The sequence below is a fragment of the Phocoena sinus genome, chromosome 13 (assembly GCF_008692025.1).
Source record: "Phocoena sinus isolate mPhoSin1 chromosome 13, mPhoSin1.pri, whole genome shotgun sequence".
Taxonomy (NCBI): Eukaryota; Metazoa; Chordata; class Mammalia; order Artiodactyla; family Phocoenidae; genus Phocoena; species Phocoena sinus.
Window position 1 is genome coordinate 82,035,776 of NC_045775.1, and position 23,341 is coordinate 82,059,116.

Sequence of the window (23,341 nt, forward strand, 5' to 3'; positions counted from 1 at the left end):
TCAAGATTTTCTTTGCCTTTTTAAGGTCTGATTTAACATGTCCCAGTATGAGTCTCTGAGTTCATCTTACTTGGAGTTCATTGAGCTTCTTGGATGCTTATATTCATGTCTTCCATTAATTTGTGACATTTTCAGGCATTATTTCTTCAAGTATTCTCTCTGTCTCTTTCTCTTTTTACCTTTCAGGACTCCCACAATGCATATGTTGGTTCACTTGATGGTCTTAGGCTCTACTGACTTTTCTTAAATCTTTCTGTTCCTCAGCATCGAGAATTTTTCACTTCAGTTACTGTATTTTCAGCTCAATTTTCTTTTTAATTTCTTTTTTCCCCAGCTTCACTGAGGTATAGTTGGAAAATAAAAATTGTTTATATTTAAGGTGTACAATGTGATGTTTTGATATACATATACATTGTGAAATGATCACCTCACATACTCTTTTTTTTGGTGAGAGCAATTAACTACTATCTTAGCAAATTTCAAGTATATAATACAGTATTATACCTACAGTCATGCTGTACACTAAATCTCTAGAAGTTATTCATCTTGCAAAACTGAAATATTGTACAAAAACTGAAATGAAAAATTCATTAGAACGATTCAAAGGCAGATTTGAGCAGACAAAAGAAAGAATCATCAAACTTGAAGACAAGACAGTGGAAATTCTCGAGTCTGAGGAACAAAAAGATGAAAGATTAAAGAAAAGTCAGTACTCCTCTTATCAGCAAAATCTGACTGCTCTCAGTTTGTGCCCTTCTAGGGGTACTTCTGCTTCTTTGATGGATTCTGAATTTCTCTTCAAAGTATTTTGGTACCAATATTTACTTTTATGTCAGTGTTTCTGTACAAGAATGAGAGCTAGGGCTGCCTACTCTGCCATCTTGATGATGTCACCCTCTTTTGGTTTTCTTTTTAGGTTTTCTATCTTTTTATTGATATTTCCATTTTATTCATACATTGTTTTCTTGATTTTCTTCACATCTTCCTTTAGTTCTTTGAGCATCCTTAAGATGACTGTTTTAAAATAGATCTACTTCTAATTTGTATAGTAGATGTGCCGTCAGGTCTTTTTCAGAGATAGTTTCTGTTGATTAATTTTTTCATTTGAATGAGCCATACTTTGTTTCTTTTTGTACGCTGTGATTTTTTGTTTAAAACTGGATATTTGAATTTAATAATTGAGTAACTCTGGGTGTCAGATTCTCCTCCTTTTCCAGAGTTTGCTATCTGTTTGCTTCTGTTTATTGTTTATGGTTTTATGATGTAGGCTATGTCTGTGCCAAAGATAAGCCTGAGGTGTACACTTAAGGTCTTCTCGGGTGTTTTATGAACCTGGGCCTTTCCCTGAACATTCAAAGTGATTTTCTAATTTCCCCCATATATGCAGTGGCTTTTGAAGGTTGTCAGCCCTTTAAATCTTCTGGTTCACTTCAGGGTGAGGAACTTTTAACAATGGGGGAGTTGCAACAATAATGGCCGCCTGCCTCTCTATCTAAACCTCTGTGATCAAAAGCAGCAATCAGGGCATGGATCCCCAATATCTGGAGGACAGAATCCTTTTTTGCCCACAGGCTTCTGCAAGCTGTGTGCAAGCTGCTTGATGAACATGCACAGCTGCTTGCCGCAGGGCCAGGGGGTGAGGGTGGGTAACTGCTTCTAGGCTAAGAGCTGAAATGGACCATATTTTACTTTAATTTACCTCAAGCCTTCCGCTTGAAGCTATAAGCCTTCAGAAGACTCCAGAGTCCCAAAATAGTTATACTATTTTTGTTATTGGTGTGAAGTCAAAGTTTTATTTCTCCCATATAGATATTCACTTGTCCTAGCACCCTTTATTGACTGTTCCCCAATATTTTCTTTCCCCAATATTCTTCAGCGACACTTTATTCATAAATCAAGTATCCATATATGTGTGAGTCTGGCTAGACTCTGCTGCCTTTTCTGATCTATAGAAGTGGTATAATTCATACGGCTCAACATAAACATAGAAATGCAGTTGTTTTTTATGTATCAACTGTTATCCTGCAAACTTGCTAAATTTCTTATTGAATCTAGTAACTTATCTGTAGATGCTTTGGATGACCTCCATAAACTATCATAATCTGAGGTGCATAACATTTTTTTCTTCCTTTTCAATCCTTTTAGTTTTTAATTCTTGTCTTTATTTATTTTTAAATTTTATTTATTTTTACAAGTTACTTATTTATTTGTTTATGGCTGCGTTGGGTCTTCGCTGCTGTGTGCGGGCTCCCTCCAGCTGCGGTGAGCGGGGGGGCCCCTCTTTGTTGCGATGCACGGGCTTCTCATTGCGGTGGCTTCTCTTGTTGCAGAGCACAGGCTCTAGGTGCGCGAGTTTCAGTAGCTGTTCTTGTCTTCCTTTATTGGCTACAACTAGCATGATGTTGAATCTAAGTGGTATTTAGTGGGCATCTTTGATCCATTCTTCATCTCAGAGATAAAACTTTCAGCATTTCACTGTTAAGTATGTTGTTTACCATAGTTTTTTCCACATCCCTCCTCCTTAACAGATATCCTTTATTATATGTGTCAGCTGGGGTTCTCAGCAAGATGCTGAGGCAGCATCCTCAGTGTCTGCTCACCTTAAGAACTGACTCAGCTTCCTATGTTCTATATACCAAATCTTAGTAGCCCTGCCAAGCAGGAATTACAATGGTCAAAACACCAACTAAAGAAAACATGGGCTAAGAGGATTGCTACGATTTCCAATCATACCCTAACATCACTAGTGATAACGCAGGGAACGCACTGGCAAGAAATGCACATGCATCGTACTGTGGAAAGAGTTCTGGAACCAGGAAGCTGGGTACTTACTGGATGCTGGATTCTCACTCTAGCAGCTCAATACTCTATGAGCCTCATTTTCCTTTTCTTTAAAAATAAAATAGGAAATCAAGTCCAAACTTTCTAGCAAATTTTTAATGTTTTTACAATTTTTACTGACTTATCATCAATTAATTTTTAGGACTTAAAAAATCACCATGAGCCAAGCCACATGACTGTAACATAAATTCCACAATCTGGGAACGAATGCTCTCAAGCAAAATTCTAATTTTAAATAATGTAAAACAAGGCTGTTGCTTTGACTCTCTCCCTGCTTTAGCTTTAATTTAATTTGGAGAAACCCAATATATATTCTGCCACAGAAATGCTACATGAACATACTTCTCTTCTAATCACAAGAAACCAGGAGCTGTTTAAGAAATAGCTGAACTTATTGGCAAATTATCGCCAGAAAGAATGACATTATGTCAAAATCAAAACAGTTGTTCCTAGGCAACATTCTTCAACATTCAAATGAATGATTTTTATAAATGTCTATTCAGAGGGGTCTTATGTTCTGTTACTTGCAGATATATAATCCACTATATATAGCATCTCAACATTAGGCATTCTGCAGGAGGCTTAGTGAGGTTTCACTGTGGCTGAAGTAACCAGTGGTAATACCTGCCCTTAACACTCCAGTCTAAAATTACCTTAGCTACAGAACTCTGAGGCCTCCCCCAAGCACTGGTCCAAGCATTTCAGCAGATCCAAAGAGGATGAGCAAATGACATCCCAGCTGACGAGCTCTTCCACACCCAAGTCCTTTTAGACGTGAATTGACAGCCTCCCCCAGCAAAAACACATGTCAAGCTTCAGAGTTTTCAAAATGGATTATCTACTTGCAACCTAGATGTCTAGTTCCTGAAGGATATAATAAATCCTTTTTCAATCAGTACAGGATAACTACACTCAGAGAATTTTTTAGAAATTCAGTCCTGAGTTGCCTGCTCTCTAGATCCTGCAAATCACCAAAAGGGAGATGTATAAAACAGTGATTTCTATAGGTTCTCCAAGTTCTCATCTTGCAACAGATTAAAGAACTAGAGCAAGAGACCAAGATCATTTTCTAGCAAGGTGGCTTTACAAAACTAGAGATCATTATATATCTTCAGTTGTTATTCACTTTTAAAATATAAAAGGCCATACGAAGACTTTCTGCAAGCACCATGCAGCCACTGCCTGCTGTGTTTCTCAACATCTCTTATATAAAAGTAGAATAATAAGTTTATTTAAAAATTTAGAAACAGGGAAAAAGTTTTCATCCGAAACATTTATTTGCTTCATTGTCAGAGAAAAAGAACCTTACAACCCATCACTTGTTTCCTTGCTTACTTTGTTTGGCTTAGTGTCTGAAATCTAAATTTATGCTAAAACACAAATCTTATTCCAAGTCCCTAGCAGAATTATTTCTCTATTGCCTTGATCTAACTTTAATTTTCACTTTCCTGCCTTTATTATAAGCTACAGGAGAACTATTTAAGTCATGTATTTAGTTATAAGTAAGTAAACAAATACATCATAGGCAGCACCATGTAACAAAGAGACTAACAATCACACCGGGAGTGAGAAGACCAGAATTCTAATACCCATGCCATCACTGCAAAGTCATGGGATCGTGGGCAACTTTCTTAATCTAAACCTTGGTTTCCCCTGAATATAACATGAATAAAAAAATTATCAGCCATGCTATCAAATAACATGGTATTTAAAAACACTTGTTATTATTACAAAGGTGGCGAGTACTGTAAGACAAGCATAGAATATGAAAAAAGTTTGGAAGGAGAAAATCAGCCACAAAAATCAGGGTTGGTTAAGATGGCTTGTACTGTCTCTTTCAGCTCTGAAATTCTAGAACTGCTTTTTAGCTAAGAAGAGACTAAAACAGGCTTCACAGTGATACGTGAGCTATGTCTGAAAGGCAGAACAGGACTTCTATCAGATTACACTTTCTAATTTTATGTGTAATATATATAAAGACACGGCTTAGAATGGCTAGTGGAAGGATGATATAGATGTACATCTGCAGAACTTATATCCTCTGGAGAAGTTCTCTTCCAGATAAATATTTTGTGGTCCAACATCCGAATTCAGCGTTTCACTCACTGGCTCCATACTAATAGAGCTTACCACCAATTCCACTGCTCCTGATCTAACTCTCCCCACCTAACCTCTCAACATCCCCCAGAAATATTTTATTTAAAAGGTAATCCATACAGCTATGGAGGTTTTTATTATTACCAATGACTCTACTGCCCTGTCTGCATATGAAGCTCATAAAATATATTTCATATGAACCAGTTACGTTTTAAAAGAAAAATAATAATCAGGTGTTACTCAAGGCTTGACACTGAGATAATTCTTCAAGCTTAAAATAAAATTACCTGTAGAAGTCCTCCATCATCAAAACGCAGTACTTCTATTATGCTCTCCGACTGAATAAATGCTGTGAAGGAAGCAAAACATATTATCACTTAACGGGAACATAAATTTCATTCAAATAAAATCTTTTAAAGTTAATTACTACAACTTAATAATTTGAAAATATACTGCTTGATGGTGATGGTTGAAGAGAAAAATCTGACTAGTTCTTCAGGATTTTAGTAACTATGAAACCAAAACAATACAACCCAATTAGAAAGTATTTTTAACAACCTACAGGCTATGTAAGCCACTCACAAAATATTTACTCCTGCTATACTGCCAGAAAGCACAAAACAGTAAAATTCAACTAGATGCAGCTGATTGTTTTCACTGAGAGATTAACTGAAAATAACATAAACACATAGGAAACATCACTAGAGGATTTTATTTCCCCCCAAAATGGTAAGCTGAAGTTCTATATCATTTGCTCATTTGTAGTGATGACAGGACCTGGGATCAATGGTCAAAACTGACTTGGTGGGGGAGTGGGCAAGGAGAATGGCAAGAGGAGATTATTCCATTCCAAGAAACTGAGTACAATGCAAAGACAGGGTATTTAAAAAGCTAACGTACATTTACCATACAATCCAGCAATTGTGCTCCTAAATATTTACCCAACTGATTTGGAAATTTATGTCCACACAAAAATCTGCAAGCATTTCCTTATAGCAGCTTTTTTTTCATAATCATCAAAAACTGGACACAATCAAGATGTCTTTCAATAGCTGAATAAAGAGACAAATGTAGATTAACCATACAGTGGAATATTAGTGATAAAAAGTAAAAGAAAGGGCTACATGCTCTATGATTTCAAGTATATGCCATTCTGGAAAAGGCAATACTGTAGAGCTGGTAAAAAGATCAGTGGTTGCTAGGGGTTTGGAGAAAGAAAGGAAGGGTGGGATAAGCAAAGCATAGGGAATTTTTCAAAGCAGTGAAACTCTCCTGTATGATACTGTAATGGTAGATGCAATTAACACGATGCATTTGTCAAAAACAGAACTTCACAGCACAAAGCGTGAACCTACTGTATACAATTAAAAAAGTCATTTAGGAGATCAGGAATCCCAGGTAGACTACAGAATATGACAAAACAATTTAAATACAGAGCAAAGGTAAGAAACCATCTCCCTGAAGTAGGGTGGAGTGGGAAAAGTGCTGACCTAAGTAATTTGGAAATGAGTGGAATCTGTAAGACTAAAGGCAACAGAAACTGTACACAAGCACTATCTCTAGTTAATAAAGTTATTTTCCACAGGGGTTTGGGTTAACCATCCTGACGCTGCTACACATGTACACTGGAATTGAACAATTAAATATATGGATGGTGGACAGTGGATGGTGAGATTTCTCACTGTCGGAATAAGAGTTTACACAAAAGCAAGGGAAGGAGGCTAGAACGATCTATGTGGTAATGGATTAGAGTTGGCAACATCAGTACAAGTTCATGTTGAGCTTAATGCAGATACAGATGGTTGCATATAGAAATATTTACAGATGTGCATATACACAGGTTAGTATACACACATGTATTACAACCCAGTAGCAAAAAGCACATCTAGCACCTAGATCTTGGGTTCTACTACCATTCCCCAATAAAAGGAACTGGGGCTTCTTGGAGAAATGGCTGAATCTAGGACTGGGGCAGGAAATACACAAGATGAAATGGGAGCAACTTGTGCCAGAAAGTGCTTAAAAAAAAGTCTTACATTGATGGGAATATGTCAAACAGATGTACGAGTTAACAGTAAGTGTTCCCAAATGGCCAAAGCTGGAACAACTTGAGCAATAAAATAAGTCAAGCAGTACTGGATTAAAACCCAAAGTATAAAATAAATATCTGTGAGTCCATACTGGTATAAAGAAATGAATGAATAAATAAACAATGGGGGAGAAGAGACAAAACTTTCAGGCAGAAGCATTCTAAACAATTTATACAGAAACTCTTCTACTTAGAAGGTGGAACATTATAACTCCCCATTCCTTAAGCATGGGATGCCTATAGTGACTCCTAAAGAAAACAGTACGGAAAAGAGGAAAAAAGGAGTAACTTTACAACGGAGAAAGCTGACAAACATTACCTCAGTCAGATGACCAAGGTCGATATCCACAGGGAAAAGTCATGTGGACAGTACCCTTGATATGTCATAACAAAAATGGCATTTTATCTCTGTGGCCTTCCTCCCCAAATCACATAACTCCAGACTCATCATGAGAAAAACATCAGACAAATCCCAGCTGAGGGACGTTATACAAGACACCTGACCAGTACACTCCTGAAAACTGTCAAGGTCATCAAGAACCAGAAAAGTTTGAGAAACTGTCACAGACCAGAGGCGCCTAAGGAGACATGACTACTAAATGTAATATGCTATTTTGGATGGGATTCTAAAAAAGAAAAAGGAAATCAGGTAAAAACTAAGGAAACCTGAATAAAATATGAACTGTACTTAATAATAATATACTAATACTGGTTCATTAATTGCAAAAAAAAGTACCATATTAAGTGAGATGTTAATAATTGGGCAAACTGGGAGGGGGGTATAATGGCAACTCTGTACTATATTTAGAATTTTTATATAAATCTGAAACTGTTCTAAAATGAAAAGCTTATTTTTTAAAACTCATAAAACAATGGTGCTTCACTTGGCTTAACATGACCCTCACTGGCTCCTTCTTGTTGGTCTTTGGGTAGAGTCCATGAAGAAGCCTACTGTCTAAGCCCATGTACCTGGCTTTTTCAGTATGACCAAAGCTGAAAGTCACGCAGCAGATGAGATGCCAGCGAATTAGATCACTTCACCTACTAGGATGGTGTCTTTCCTGCCTGCTGAGCATCGATTTCCTCTTATTCTCTTAATCACACCCTGACCTTATTTTGGGAAAGCCCTGCCCTCCATTTCTTGTGTTTCTCTTCAACCACAGCTCCAACTTGCTCTACCCTGCTCATTCCCCACCAGTTCTTCGTATATACAGAACATTCAGTAACACTGAGTGCGTGAATGAAATACCACCTTTCTGCTCAGGTATAAGTACTGGTATTTGCACACACTGATACAAACAAACTCTTTCTGGTTACCTCTAGTCTTAGCTTGTAGCTGCATTTCAAAAGTGAGATCAGAGCTAATGGCTCCAACGGAATTACTGATATAGAGTACATGTGGAGTACACAAAAATGTCTCCAAATAAAGTGATGAACCATTAAGAAAAAAGGACTGTGAATGTAAAAGGCTCTGCCCAGCTCACCCATCCCACTTCTCATCCCCTCCCCCACCCTTTTAACATAAAGTGAAATTTTAGATGATCCAGAAAACCTTTTTGTTATACTCCTGTTGAATACAGATTTACTGATGTAAGAACACAATGAACAAGAATTAACTGAATAGCCAGATGCTCACAATGTACAAAAGGTCTAGCTCCCAGTTAGACGCTTTCCATTTAGTTAGCAGAGAAAACAGACCAAAAAAAGTAACAGAAATGTGCTATATTTGGTGTCTGCTAATAGAGTTATGATATAATGACCATCGCATAATTTCCCATCATCAAGCTAGATCAGACCTTTAACTGATGAGAACTTTACTAAAGAAAGAAAAGCAGTAATATAATTTGGGTGTATTGTATTTTTAATTAGGAACTTTTAAAAAAAACAAAAACATGAATTACCTTAGTTGAAAAAAATTAAGAGCGGTAGCTATTTTATAAAGTTCTGAAAGGGAAATATTGTGTTATACATCAACAGCTTTCCTTAAAATATGTAGAAATGAATAGGATTCAATTCTGGCATAAAACAAATTAGGGTATTTTGCTTTAAATGATCAGTCATAGTAACTTCAAATTATATGCCTAGAAAAACAGAATATGTACTTAATCATTTAATGTGTTAACAGTTATTAAGCTATACATTACAAAAAGTAACCAAAGCAAGTCAAGTTCACACATCTCCATATCTCTAGATTTGAAACCACAACTGACAGCTACTTCCTCTTCCAAGAATTTCTGTCCCTTATTTTACACTCCAAAGGAATCCCAAACTGTCTCAATGTTCCCCAGTTAAAGCAGCAATCTGATGTATCAGAAATAAGAACACCATCTAATAATTATCAATTACTGTGTTATTAAACTTCAAACTAATCCTATGACTAGACTTTATGGATTCCGTTTGAAGATAAGCAGGCACAGGGAGGTTAGGCTCGAAGTCACTCAGCAAGAAAGTGGCTAGAGAGGGGCCATAAATTTCAGCAATGGGACCCCAGAACCTATGCTTCTAAACCCATCACTATTTACTTTCAAAGTAACGTGACACTAATGCTCACAACCAACAGTACCTTCAAGCAACCTAATTTCAAAAATCAGCCATGTATTTCCAATAACAAGGGAGGAAAGGAGGACATATAAACACAAGAGGTTTTAGTTCTGGCTTTTATGATTCTATTGGCATTTACTCTGTGAAGCTGGGCTCAGTAAGACCTACTTTAAGCGCCTCATATTCACCCACATCACCATGATGTCTAAGAGTAACAAAGACATTTATTTTCAGCGGAAAAATCTCAGTGTGTCAGTTATTTATCACTTACTTTCAAAACAGAAGATCAGAAATTGAGTTTACTTCCCTATCTCACTTAAATGACATTTAAATATCATTTAAAAGAATGACATTTATAAGACAAAAATATCTTCACTTTAAGGGCAAATCTTTCTCTACTATAATTAGGGTTTTTTTTTTTCTTTGAGGTAGAGATTCTTTTTTCTGAACACTGCAAATGATGACTAGATACGATGCCTGTTTTCAGACATCTTTTATAATAATTCATGAAAACAATGAATGTTGTAAATAGCTAGTAGGAATACATGTCATTTGGGCGTGTGTATGGGGGCGCGGGGGTGTGTACCAGACATCAGGATCCTAGGCTGTCACCATCAAGTCTTTACTTTCTGGCCTTCACAGTCTCCTCACATGAGGGGAGGAGGCTGGACTAGTGAAATCCATGATTTTTTTAAAATCCAAGAGGGGAAGAAAGGGGCACACAGGCAGGACTTGAAAGGACTCCCAAATCCTGTGTCAAAGAGCCACCCTGCCTGGAACGCTCTTCTCATGGTTGTTGCCCTTCAAGTCTCAGCCTCAACAGTACCCGCAGAGGGGACCCCCAGTGACTGCTCCAAGCCACTCCCTGTCCCCTCTAACCATGCCCTATTTTAACTCTTATCACAACCTGTAAATAGTTTCTGGTTTGCCTGTCATCTAGCACAGAGTCTGGAAAATGGAAGAAAAGAAATATTCGTTAAAATAATGGCATTACTGGGCTACCCTGGTGGCGCAGTGGTTGAGAGTCCGCCTGCCAATGCAGGGGACACGGGTTCGTGCCCCGGTCCAGGAAGATCCCACATGCCGCGGAGCGGCTGGGCCTGTGAGCCATGGCCGCTAAGCCTGCGCGTCCGGAGCCTGTGCTCCGCAGTGGGAGAGGCCACAGCAGTGAGAGGCCCGTGTACCGGAAAAAAAAAAAAAAAAATGGCATTACTATCTCAGAATTAATTATTGTTAATGATATTAATGTCTCTTTTATAGTTACACTTGTTCAGGATCTTATGTCAACAAAAGGCTCAGTAACAAATATTTTTAAACATTCTGGACTAGGTTTGTATGGGTCCCTTCTATCCATAAAGATACTTTATGACTGGACCCTTGTTTCTTTCCTCATTAATTTTCTTATCTGAAAGAAGTAATATACACCTACTTTGTTATCGTCTTCCCACATTAAAAGTGCAAAGGAATTCATAAGTCAAATTCCAATTTTATCAACACCACTCAGTATTACCAACTTCCTAAAGAAAGGCTGTGTCCATGTTGTTTACTAAAACTCAAAATATAGTTTTACGCGACTCAGATGTGTTGGACATACACCACACATCTAAAATGGTGAGTCACAAATGTTTTTCAAAATTAATGTTATAGCTTATGATAAAATACCATAATTTTTATTTTATCCTAAAGTGCTTAATTTATATAAAAAGATCAGCAAACTTGTTACAAAATGAATGGCTGAGAACCACCAATTACTCTAAACAAGCAAGAGAAAATCACTAATACACTCAAGCTCACCCTACTGTGCTCCCTCATCCCTAGCACAAGCCAAGGTCTGTGGGAGCACCAGAGGCACCACACAAAACTAGCAGACCAAGGACTTCCCTGAAGGTCCAGTGGTTAAGTATCTGCACTTCCACTGCAGGGGGTGCGGGTTCAGTCCCTGGTCGGGGAACTAAGATCCCGCATGCCACGCAATGTGGCCAAAACAAACAAACAAAACAAGCAGACCAAAACATCACCACCAGGGCTCTGAAAATTAGGCTGGTTACTGGAACCATAGCCCACAAAAGGATCTGTATGATAAGCTGTCTATCAACAGATGAATGGAGCCATAAAATGTGGTGTATAAATACAGCAGAATATTATTCAGCCATAAAAAGGAATGAAGTTCTGACACATGCTACAACACGCATGGACCTTGAAAACATTATGTTGAGTGAAATAAGTCAGACATCAAAGGGCTAATATTGTGATTCCACTTACATGAAATGTCTAGAACAGGCAAATTCGGTGAGTCAGAAAGTAGGTTAGAGGTTACAAGGCACTAGAGCGAGGGGGAGTTGGACTTACTGCTTAATGATTACTGAGACTCTGGGGTGAAGAAAAAGTTTTGGAAATAGATGATGATGGTGGCACATCACTGTGAATGTAATTAATGCTACTCAATTGTACACTTTAAAACAGTTATAATGGTCAATTTTGTTACATATATATACTACTAAATTTTTTTCTAAAAAAAAAATCACACAGACTATTTAAAAAACTACAGAATATATCTCATTAACTTAGACCCCAAAAAATTTTAATATATTGAATCCAGCAATGTATAAAAAATTACACACCATGACCAAGTGGGATTTATTCAAGTTGTACAAGACTGGTTCAAAATTTAAATATCAATCAATATAATTCACCACTGTCAACAGGCTGAAGAAGAGAAATTACTTGGTCATATAAACTGAATCAGAAAAAGTATTTAACAAAAGCCAACACCCAGTCATGATAACAACTCTCACAAAACAGGAGAAAAGAAAAGGAAACTAAACCCAAAACAAGTAGAAAAACAGAAATAATATGTTAGAGTGGACACCAATAAAATTGAGAACAATAACAAAAAACAGAGAAATCAGTGAAACAAAAACTTGGTTCTTTGAAAAGATTAACAAAAATGACAAATCTTTAGTTAGGCTGACCAAGAAAAAACCCATAAATGAAACAGGGAACATTACTATTGACTTAGAAATAAAAAGGACCTACCAAGCTTATAGAAATAAAGGGATTATAAGAGAATAACTAGGAACAATTGTACACCAACAAATTGGATGAATGGACAAATACCTAGAAAAATACAAATAACTAAAATTAACTCAAGAATAAATCTGAATGGACCTATAACAAGAGATTGAAATAGTAATCAAAAATCTTCCTACAAAGAAAAGCCTAGGGACACATGGTTTCACTGGTGAATTCTACCAAATGTTTAAAGAAGAATCAACACCAATGCTTCACAAACTTTTCCAAAATAAAACAGAGGAGAAAACACTTCCCAACTTATTCTATGAAGGTTTATTCTGTGATACCAGGATCAGATAAAAGTTATCACAAGAAAGGAACCTACAGCTCAATATCCCTTATGCATATGGATATCAAATCCTCAACAAAATAAAAAATACACATCCAGCAACATAAAAAGAGGCTTATACACCGTGATCAAGTGTAAGACCAATATACTTTTTACACTACAAAGCTTCAATGAAACAAATGAAAGATCTAAAGAAATGGAAAGACATAGGTTGGAATACTTAACAATGTAAAGATTGTAATGCTCCCCCAATTGATCTTAGATTCAATGCAATCATTATCAAAATCCCACCTTGTTTGTTTTCCAAATTGATCTTAAAACACTTAAGAAAATGTGAGAAACCCATAATAGCCAAAACAATCTTGAAAAAGAAGAACACAGTAGGGGACTCACACTTCCTGATTTCAAAATTTATTACAAAGCTACACTAATCAAGACAGCGTGGTACTAGGAATAAAGATAAATGTGTAGATCAATAGGACAGAATTGAGAATCCAGAAAGAAACCCTCACATTTATGATCAATTCTTTTATGGAAGAAAGAAGAAAGGATAGTCTTTTCAACAAGTAGTGTTGGGCAACTGGATATATGCATGCAAAAGAATGAAGCTGGACCCTAACTCACACTGTATGTAAAAATTAACTCAAAAATGGAGAAAAGACCTTGGTGTAAAAGCTAAAGCTATAAAACTCTTAGAAGATAACATGGGTAAATCTTTACAACCTTGGATTAGGCAATGTTTCTAAGCTAGGAGAGCTAAGCAAGCAAAGAAAAACACATAAATTGGACTTCATCAGAATTAAAATTCCTGTTCTTCAAAGGGCACTATCGGGCTTCCCTGGTGGCGCAGTGGTTGAGAGTCCGCCTGCCGATGCAGGGGACACGGGTTCGTGCCCCGGTCTGGGAGGATCCCACATGCCGCGGAGCGGCTGGGCCCGTGAGCCATGGCCGCTGAGCCTGCGCGTCCGGAGCCTGTCCTCCGCAACGGGAGAGGCCACAACAGTGAGAGGCCCGCGTAACGCATAAAAAAAAAAAAAAAAAAAAAAAAAAAGGGCACTATCAAGAAAGTGAAAAGATGACCCAGAGAATAGAAGATTCTTGCAAATTATTTATCTGTTAAGGGTTAGGTACATAGAATATACAGAACTCACCCCCCCAAAAGACAAATATTCCAATTTAAAAAATGGACAAGGGATCTGAATAAACATTTCTCTAAAAGAAGAGAATACAAATAACCAATAAACACATGAAAGGATGCTCAAAATTAATCCTCAGGGAAATACAAATTGAAACCAAAACAAGATACCACTTCACACATACTAGGATGGCAATAATCAAAATGACAGATAATAATGAGTATTGGTGAGGATGTGGAGAAACTGGAAAGCCATAGGTTGCTGGTGGGAGTAAAAAATGGAGTAGCCATGGGGCTTCCCTGGTGGCGCAGTGGTTGGGAGTCCGCCTGCCGATGCAGGGGACACGGGTTCGTGCCCCGGTCCGGGAGGATCCCACGTGCTGTGGAGCGGCAGGGCCCGTGAGCCATGGCCGCTGAGCCTGCGCGTCCGGAGCCTGTGCTCCGCAACGGGAGAGGCCACAGCAGTGAGAAGCCCGCGTACCGCAAAAAAAAAAAAAAAAAAAAAAATGGAGTAGCCACTTCGGAAAACAGTTTGGCAGTTATTCAAAAAGGTAAATATAGAGTTACCATAGACATAGCAATTCTACTCATATATATAAACAAGAGAACCGAAAACCTGAGGACAAAAACTTCTCCATAAATGTCATAGCGGCTCTATTCATAACAGCCAAAAAGCAGAAACAACCCAAGTGTCCACTGACTGATGAATGATAAACAAAATGTGATGGATCCATATGATGGAGTATTTCTCAGCCACAAAAAAAGAATTACTGATACAGGCTACAACACGGATGGACCTGGAAAACATAATGCTAAGTGAACTAAGCCAGATACTAAAGACTCATGTTTTATGATTCTATTTATATGAAATGTCCAGATTGGAAAGTCCACAGAAATAAAAGTAGATTAACAGTTGCTAGGGGCTGGAAGGAAATGGGATGTGACTCTAATGTGTATGAGGTTTCTTTTGGGGGTGTTGAAAATATTTTGAAATTAGATTGTGAACATACTACAATGTGAACATACTAAAAGAACCACTCAACTGCACACTTTAAAAGGGTGAATTTGTGATATGGGAATTATATCTCAGTATTTTAAAATCCAACAACAAAAAGATATTGCATGCTTTTGTGTTCTATTCCCTAAATTTTTTCTCAAAAGGTTGCCTGTATGGCATGTTAAATACTGTGGAGCCATGGGACAAAATGTGATACCTACTCCAGAAGAGCTTTAAGCTTCACAGTTCTTTCACGTATAGAAATTCACTCTTTCGTGTGCACATGTGTGTGGGAGGAGAGAATACAGAGCAGTTGCTAAAGCAAATGGGGTAAACTGTCAACAGTAGGTGAAGCTGGGTGAAGGTATGTGTTTTTTATTTTGTTTTGATTCTCAGAAATTTCCTGAAAGTTTGAAAATGTTCCAAATAAAAAGTTTACAAAAAATAAAATCATTTACACAAGACTTACAAAAATTTGAATGTTTAAACACACTCAATCTTTAAAAAGACCACATACTGAGCTATAGTAAATCTCCTTACCTAATTATGCCAAGTTGGAAATACTGGTTGTAGAGGTGTTTAGTATCCCAACTGCTGTCACAGATTAACTGTGACAAAAATGATAAACTGCTGAAGTGGTATTATAGCCATCTTAAAACTGTCAGTTAAAATGATATGACAATTCAATTATTGTGCAGGGATTTTACCTTGTATGTCCAATATGCAATCATATATTATGAGATGTATGGTGTACATATGTAATATCTGCACTGCATATATGTACACAATACGTAACATCATATTCTAAATATTAGGTAAGAATCGTCCATATCTTATTAATGTAGTTTTTATCCCACATGCTCAAAGAAGTGACCAATATAAGCAATTAGAAAATGAACAGCAAATTAAACCTAAAATAAATGTAAATTGACAAAAGAGCAGAAAATAGGGAAAAATCAAAGAAATCAAAAGCTTTTTGTTTGAAAAGATGAATAAGGTTGATAAATTTCTAGCCAGACCTGTCAGTAAAGTGAAGTCACATATTAGAAACATAAGAAATGAGAGACTGGACATGACTACACTTCCTATAGACATAAGTCCAGTAAAGGAATATCATTAAAAATTCTGTCAATATAGTCAACAATTCAGATTATGATATGGATACATTCCTTCAAAGACTCAAAATGCCAAATATCAGTTAAAAAAAAAAGTTAACTTGAATAGCCCTATATATATTAAAGAAGTTATTTCATAGTTAGAAGTCTTACAAAGAAAACTGTAGGCCCACCCCCCATAGATTGATGAATTTTCCCAAATATTTAAGGAAGAAAAAAATACTAACTCAACACAAACTCTCTCAGAACAAAGAGAGGAAAAACTTCCCAACTCATTTTATGAAGCCAGCATTACTCTGATACCAAAAACAAAGACATTAAAAGAAAAGAAAAACTACAGACCAACATTCTTCATTATTATAGATGCAGAAATTCTCATTAAAATTTCAGCTAATATAACCCATTAATGTATAAAAAGGATAAATACATCATCATCATATAGGGTTTATCCAAGAAATGCAATATTTAACATTCCAAAAAAAGCAACCCAACCTATAAAACTAAAAACACAAATAAAAAATCCCCACCAAACATTAAAAACAACAACAACAAATAATAATAATAATCTCAAAAGATGCAGGAAAAGCATTTGACAAAACTCATCATCCCTCCATGACAAAAAGATCTTGGCAAAGTAAGAACAAAAGGATCTTCCTTAAGCTTCCAAAAGCCATTTACAAAAGACACAGCTTAACATCACACTAAATGGTGAAGGACAAAATACTTTCCCTCTAACAAAGTAAGGGATATTCCCTCTTACTACTATTCAACATCATATCTGAAGTCTTAGCTGATGCAAGAAGGCAAGAAAAAGAGGTAAAAGCATATAGATTGGAAAAGAGAAAATAAAACTGTCTTTATACACAGATATCATCAACCTCAATGTAGAAAATCCTAAGAAATCTACAAAAATTGTAGCAGAATAAGCAAGATTAGCAAAGTGGCAGCATGCAAGGGCAATATAAAAAATCAAATGTATTTCTAATATTGGCAAGGAACAAATGGAAACAAAAACTAAAAACCATTTACAATAGCATCAAAACATGATATCCTAAGGGATATATCTGACAAAACACAGCTGGGAGAAATTAAAGAACACCTAAATAAATAGGAAGATATACCGTGTTTGTGAATCAAAAGACTCAATATTGTTGAGAGCAATTCTCCTCAAACTGATCTAGACATTCAGTGCAATTCTAATCAAAATCTCAGTAGGCTTTTTTGTAGGAATTTACAAGATGATTCTAAAACATATATGAAAAGCAAAGGACCCAAAATAGTAAAAATAATTTTAAAAAACATAAACATTGGAAAACCTAACGCTGCCTAATTTTAAGACTTAAAATAAAGCCACAGTAATAAAGTCAGCATAATACTGACACAAAAACAATATATAATGGAATAGAATAGATACTCCAGATATAGACTCCCACATATATGGCCAATAGATTATGACGAAGGTACTAAGGCAATTCAATCAGGGGAAAAATGATCTTTTCAATATGTAATGCTGGTACAACTGGTCAGTCATATGGGAAAGGAGAGAAAAAAAAAGAATGTAGATGCCTCAACACTTACAAAAATCAACTTGAAATTACTGACATAACTTAATGTAAGAGCTAAAACTCCTAGACATCAACATAGGAGAAAGATAGTGACCCTGGGTTTGGCAAAGATTTCTTACATAGGATACAAAAAATTAAAAAAATAAAAAATGAACTATTAAAAATAAAGGTAAATTGAGTTTGATTAAAATTTCTGAAAACTTTTACTCTTTAAAAGATACTGGTACAGAAGTAAAAGCACAGGGAAGCCCCCCCCCACCCAAAAAAAAAAAAGAGAAAATGATAAAGAGGACTTGGAATTTCATAAAGGAAACAAGAATAAAGAAAATGATAAAAAAAAAAACAGGGGTAAACATAATAGACTATTCTTTCTCATGAGTTTCTTAAATCATACTTGATGGTTGAAACAAAATTATAATGACATCAGTTGAGCACAATGTATGGAGAAAAAATACTTCAGGAAATTATATTTTTAAAAGTGGTAAGGGCCATGGAATCTCAATGAAATCAAGGTTTTAACACTGTAGTCAAAGCTGTAAAACACTGATATCAGAAGGCTATGTTAAGTTACATATATACTGTAATGTATAAAGCAACCACTTAAGAAATACACAAAGCAATATAAACTAAACAGTATGGATCCTAAAAAACTTTGAAGTAACTCACAGAAAGAAAAATGAGATACAGAAACAAGAAAAAGAAGAAACAAACAGAAAACAAATAATATAATGGAAGAATTAAGCTCTAACATATCAATAATCACTTTCAATGTAAATGGTTTAAACACATCAATTAAAAGGCAGAAACTGCCAGAATGATTAAAATGATTATCCAACCATATACTTCAAACATAAATAGATTTTAATTATTAAAGGGTTAGAAAAAGATTTATCATGCTTTGTTTTTTTTAAGGTACAGCTATGTATTAGATATAGTAGACTTCAGAGGAGGGACAGAGTATCATTTTATCATTAGATAAAAGAATCAACTTACCAAGAAGAAATACTGTTCCCAAATGTACAGTGTGTACCAAACAACACAGTTGCAAAATAATGAAACAAAAACTGGTAAAGCTAAAAGGAAAAGTAAACAAATCCCGTATTTGGGGACTTCAACACCCCACTGTCAGCAACTGGTAAAACTAAGAAGAGACATAAGATATAAAAGAATACACATCTAAGTAAAATATTGGGTTACCCAAGAAGTTCATTTGGGTTTTTCCATAAGATGTTATAGAAAAACACGAATGAACTTTTCGGTCAACCCAATATTTGAAAACCTGAACACCATCAACCAATAGGATCTAACTGACATTTATAGAACACTCCACCTACATCAACACAATACGTATTCCTTTTAAGCTACCTTGGACAATTCCTCAAGATAGACTACATCCTGGGCCATAAAAGAAACCTCAACAACTTTAAAAACACGGAAATCAGACTACATTCTCTAATCACAATGGAATCAGATTAGAAATCAGTAACAGAAACACAAAATAAAAACATCCAAACACTTCTTTATTAAACAATACACTTCTAAACAAATCATGGGCCAAGAAAGAACGGAATTTTAAAAACACATAGAAATGAATAAAAATACCAATGTAATATGTCAAAAACAGTTCTAAGAGGAAATTTTTATGGCACTAAAATGCTCACATTAGAAAAGAGGAAAAGGTCTCAAATTAATAATCTGTGTTCCCACTTCAAGAAACTAGAAAAAGCAGAAAAAATAAACTCAAAAGGAAGGAAATAATAAAAATAAGAGAAGTCAATGAAATTGAAAATAGGTAAATAACAGAAAAATGAATTAAACAAAAGTCAAGCAAAAATCAACAAAACTGACAAGCCTCTAGGCAAGACTGAAACAAAGAGAAGACACAAGTCATCAACACCAGGAATGAAGCAGGGGATGGCACTGTAAGTGCTGCAGCCGCTAAAAGATTAGTAAGAGGATACTATGAACTTTATGCTCATAAACTCAACAACTTAGAAAAAAATGGACCAACTTCTCAAAACCCACATGCTACCAAAACTCAACCAAGATGAACTAGAAGGCCCGCATACACCTACAGCCACTAAAGACACTGAATTTGGCAACAGATTCCCCAGAAAAAGAAATCCTCAGGCACAGATGGCTTTACTGGAGAATTTTATCAAACACTGAAAGAAGAGTGACCATCAGTTTTACATAATTTATTCCAAAAAACAGAAGCAGGAATACATCCCAACTCATTTTATAAGGCTAGTATTACCTTGATATCGAAGCCAGACAAAAATACGGACAATTTTTTTTTTTAACCACAGGCCAGTATCCCTCATTAATTTAGACAGAAAAACTCTCAAATACTAGCAATCTGAGTCTAGCAATATGTAAATATAACAATATACCATGACTGAATGGGATTTATTTCACATATGCAAGACATTTGAAAATCAATCAATGGAATCCACCATACCAAGAGATAAATAAGAAAATCACATGATCAAAACAATCGATGCAGGAAAAGCATGTGACAAAATCCAACATCCATTCATGATACAAATTCTCAGCAAACTAGAAACAGAATGGGACTTCCTCCACTTGATAAAGAGCATCCGCAAAAATCTAGGACTAACTTCAATACTTAATGGTGAAAGAATGAATGTTTCCCCCTAAGACTGGGGAAAAGGCGAGGATATTGCTTTCACAAATCTTTTTCAGCACAGTACTAGAAATCATAGCTACTGAAATCAGAAGAATCAGTAAAATGCATACAGATCAGGAAGGAAGAATAAAATTCTCCCTATTTGCAGATGACACGATGGTTTATGTACAAAACCCAAAGGAATCTACAAAAGAAAAAGAAAAACCACCAAATTCCTAGAATAAGTGAGTTCAGCATGGTAGCAAGATATAAGATCAACACACAAAAATCAATTACATTTGAAGAAGCTCTTCCCTTCTCTAGGGCAATTTATAGCTTGGCAATACCTGGAGATACCAAACTGGGGCGAAGGGACCACGAGCCAGGTGAGGGCAAGAGCAGAACCTGGCTCCGCCATACGAGCAAGTCCATTCTCTGGCTCCACAGGTGAAAGGCTTTCAAAATGCAAAGAAGTACTTCCCTTTCTCATTCACTGACCTTGTTTAATGGGCTCAGAAATGAAAAATCCTAGCAGTTTGTGTAAACTTCATCAATATCTGCAAATGAGAACACTCCTAATTGGGCTCTTTATTTTACTAAGACGACTATCATGGCATCTCAGGTAAGAAAATAAATAGCTATCTCAATTCCCCAAACCCACTTTGAACTACAGTTTCATTAACATTGGTTTGCAAAGGTAACTGCAGCAAGAATTCCATTAACAGTAACACATATTTTCAAGTTTTAATTAAATCTCTCCTATTTATGTAATGTTTAAAATTAATCCTCACTCTAAGTATAGGGGAAAAGACGATAACCTTAATATAAACTAGTCCTTTTAATGACAAATACTTGTGTATTCTCCAAGATTGTAAGTTTATATAAATACATAACTTCCATTTTCTAAAATCTTCCTTAAATCTTATTTTAGAATAGTTTCATAGTTGGAGAAAGGAGATAATAGGTGTTCATTTAAAATCAATTTTAAGTATTTGATGAAGAAAAAAAGGAAGGAGGAGGAGAGGAGAAGAAAAAGAAGAATCGATTACCTCGCAAATATTGTTTTCCAATAAATATCTTTGTCGTAAGACGATTATTATAATACGCACCTAATAGAGATCTTTATTCCAAAAATACTCCTAGCACACTCTCTAGATTCCAGTGACTTAAAACTGCATGTTTTGTTTTTTTTTTTGCGGTACGCGGGCCTCTCACTGCCGTGACCTCTCCCGTTGCGGAACAACAGGCTCCGGACGCGCAGGCTCAGCGGGCATGGCTCACTGGCCCAGCCGCTCCGGGGCATATGGGATCTTCCCGGACCGGGGCACGAACCCGTATCCCCTGCACCGGCAGGCGGACTCTCAACCACTGTGCCACCAGGAAAGCCCAAACTGCATGTTTTTAATAGTTGCATCCAATAGCTGCATGTAGAAACAAGTACACCTATTTTAGAAGAAATTAGTAAGTAGAAGAGGAATCCATTAGCTCTCTCTGTTGCACACTCTGATCCTATCAATATTTTAGCCAATTTCTCTTCCTGTCTGTCGCACATCCTATCCAGCAATCACTCTCTCTCAGTGGTCAGAAGCCCAGACAATACGGTGTTAGATGTTTGTAACCCAAAGTTCCCTGAGGGAGACTGCTGGCTAACATAAGACTAGGGTTTTACACGCATGTTGTGATTAACTTTAGAATTAACGGCATTTCTATCTGCGAATATTAAGATGACTCTACTTACACACCAGGTGCAGATATACTCTAGTTTTTGCAGGACTAAGATCCTTATTCTCTCTCCTATTCTTATGTTCTCCCCAAACTCTGGGAGTGGGGCTGAAGACCACTGCCTGGTCCAACTGGGTTGACATATCATACCCTTCTGTTGCAGAGAGTAGATATCATCTCTTTGTCCTGAATGATCAGGTCAACTGTCCTTTCCCTCTCTCTATCCCATTTCTCAGATACTTTTAAATCTAGAATCTTTATGTCTCATGCTACTGAGATTTAACTCATCCCCTGGTTGTATGGCATTTTTTTTTTTTTTTTTTTTTTGGCGGTACGCGGGCCTCTCACTGTTGTGGCCTCTCCCGTTGCGGAGCACAGGCTCCGGACGCGCAGGCTCAGCGGCCATGGCTCACGGACCCAGCTGCACCATGGCATGTGGGATCTTCCCGGACCGGGGCACGAACCCATGTCCCCTGCATCGGCAGGCGGACTCTCAACCACTGCGCCACCAGGGAAGCCCTGTATGGCATTTTTAAAAAAAGTATTTGCTATATGCAGAACTGCTTTCATCTATTTTGTTTAGTGTTTTCCTTCCTTATTCTTTGCTTTAAAAAAGCCCCACTTCTGTTAAATTTTTCTTCACATTTTTGCTCTGAGATATCACTGTCATCATTTTCTTTCTTCCTTTTTCAATGGATTCATCTATTTACTGCTTTTATGTTCTTTTTGCCATCTATTTTAGGCTACAGGATCAGAGCAGAAACTCAATTGGATTGGGGCACTGAGGAGAAAAGTGTATTTTATGGCAAGAGTGGGAATTAGAGATTTTAGAAACTAGAAATTTATTAAGTTCACACTTGGCCAAGGTTTTCCGTAGACCACAGAAAGAATTCGTGAAAGAGATACCAAGAAAATCCTCCATGTTGGTGGAAAGCTGGATTTTTAAACTGGACACCCACAGTGTTAAAAACAACCTAGAGTTGAGAGAAGAAAAAAAGAAAATGAATACGGATGGAGTCAAGTCTCTGGGGCAAAGAGTAAGAGCCCCATAATTTAACTACAATACTTACAATTTCCAAAGAAAAGGAAATAAAGACCTAGCAGTATTGAAGGTGGCTTTACAAAAGCCTTTTCTTAAACTTATGGCTAAGAAAATATTGGAAATGAAAAGGACAGTGACTCAAAAAGTAATACTGTGTCAGGCTGTTGAAGTTGGCAAAGGAAATATTATTTAGGTGAATCTATCTCA

The 23,341-nt window shown here is 36.5% G+C and overlaps 1 protein-coding gene across 4 annotated transcripts in view; it reads right to left on the reverse strand.

Moving 5' to 3' along the window:
* TMEM131 (transmembrane protein 131) overlaps positions 1 to 23,341 on the reverse strand; it is a 192,960-nt gene that overhangs the window by 134,141 nt on the left and 35,478 nt on the right. For all 4 annotated transcript variants that reach the window (XM_032652122.1, XM_032652120.1, XM_032652121.1 and 1 more), the window contains exon 2: positions 5,226 to 5,287. In XM_032652122.1, the coding sequence (XP_032508013.1) occupies positions 5,226 to 5,287 (62 nt within the window). The remainder of the gene's footprint in view (positions 1 to 5,225; positions 5,288 to 23,341) is intronic.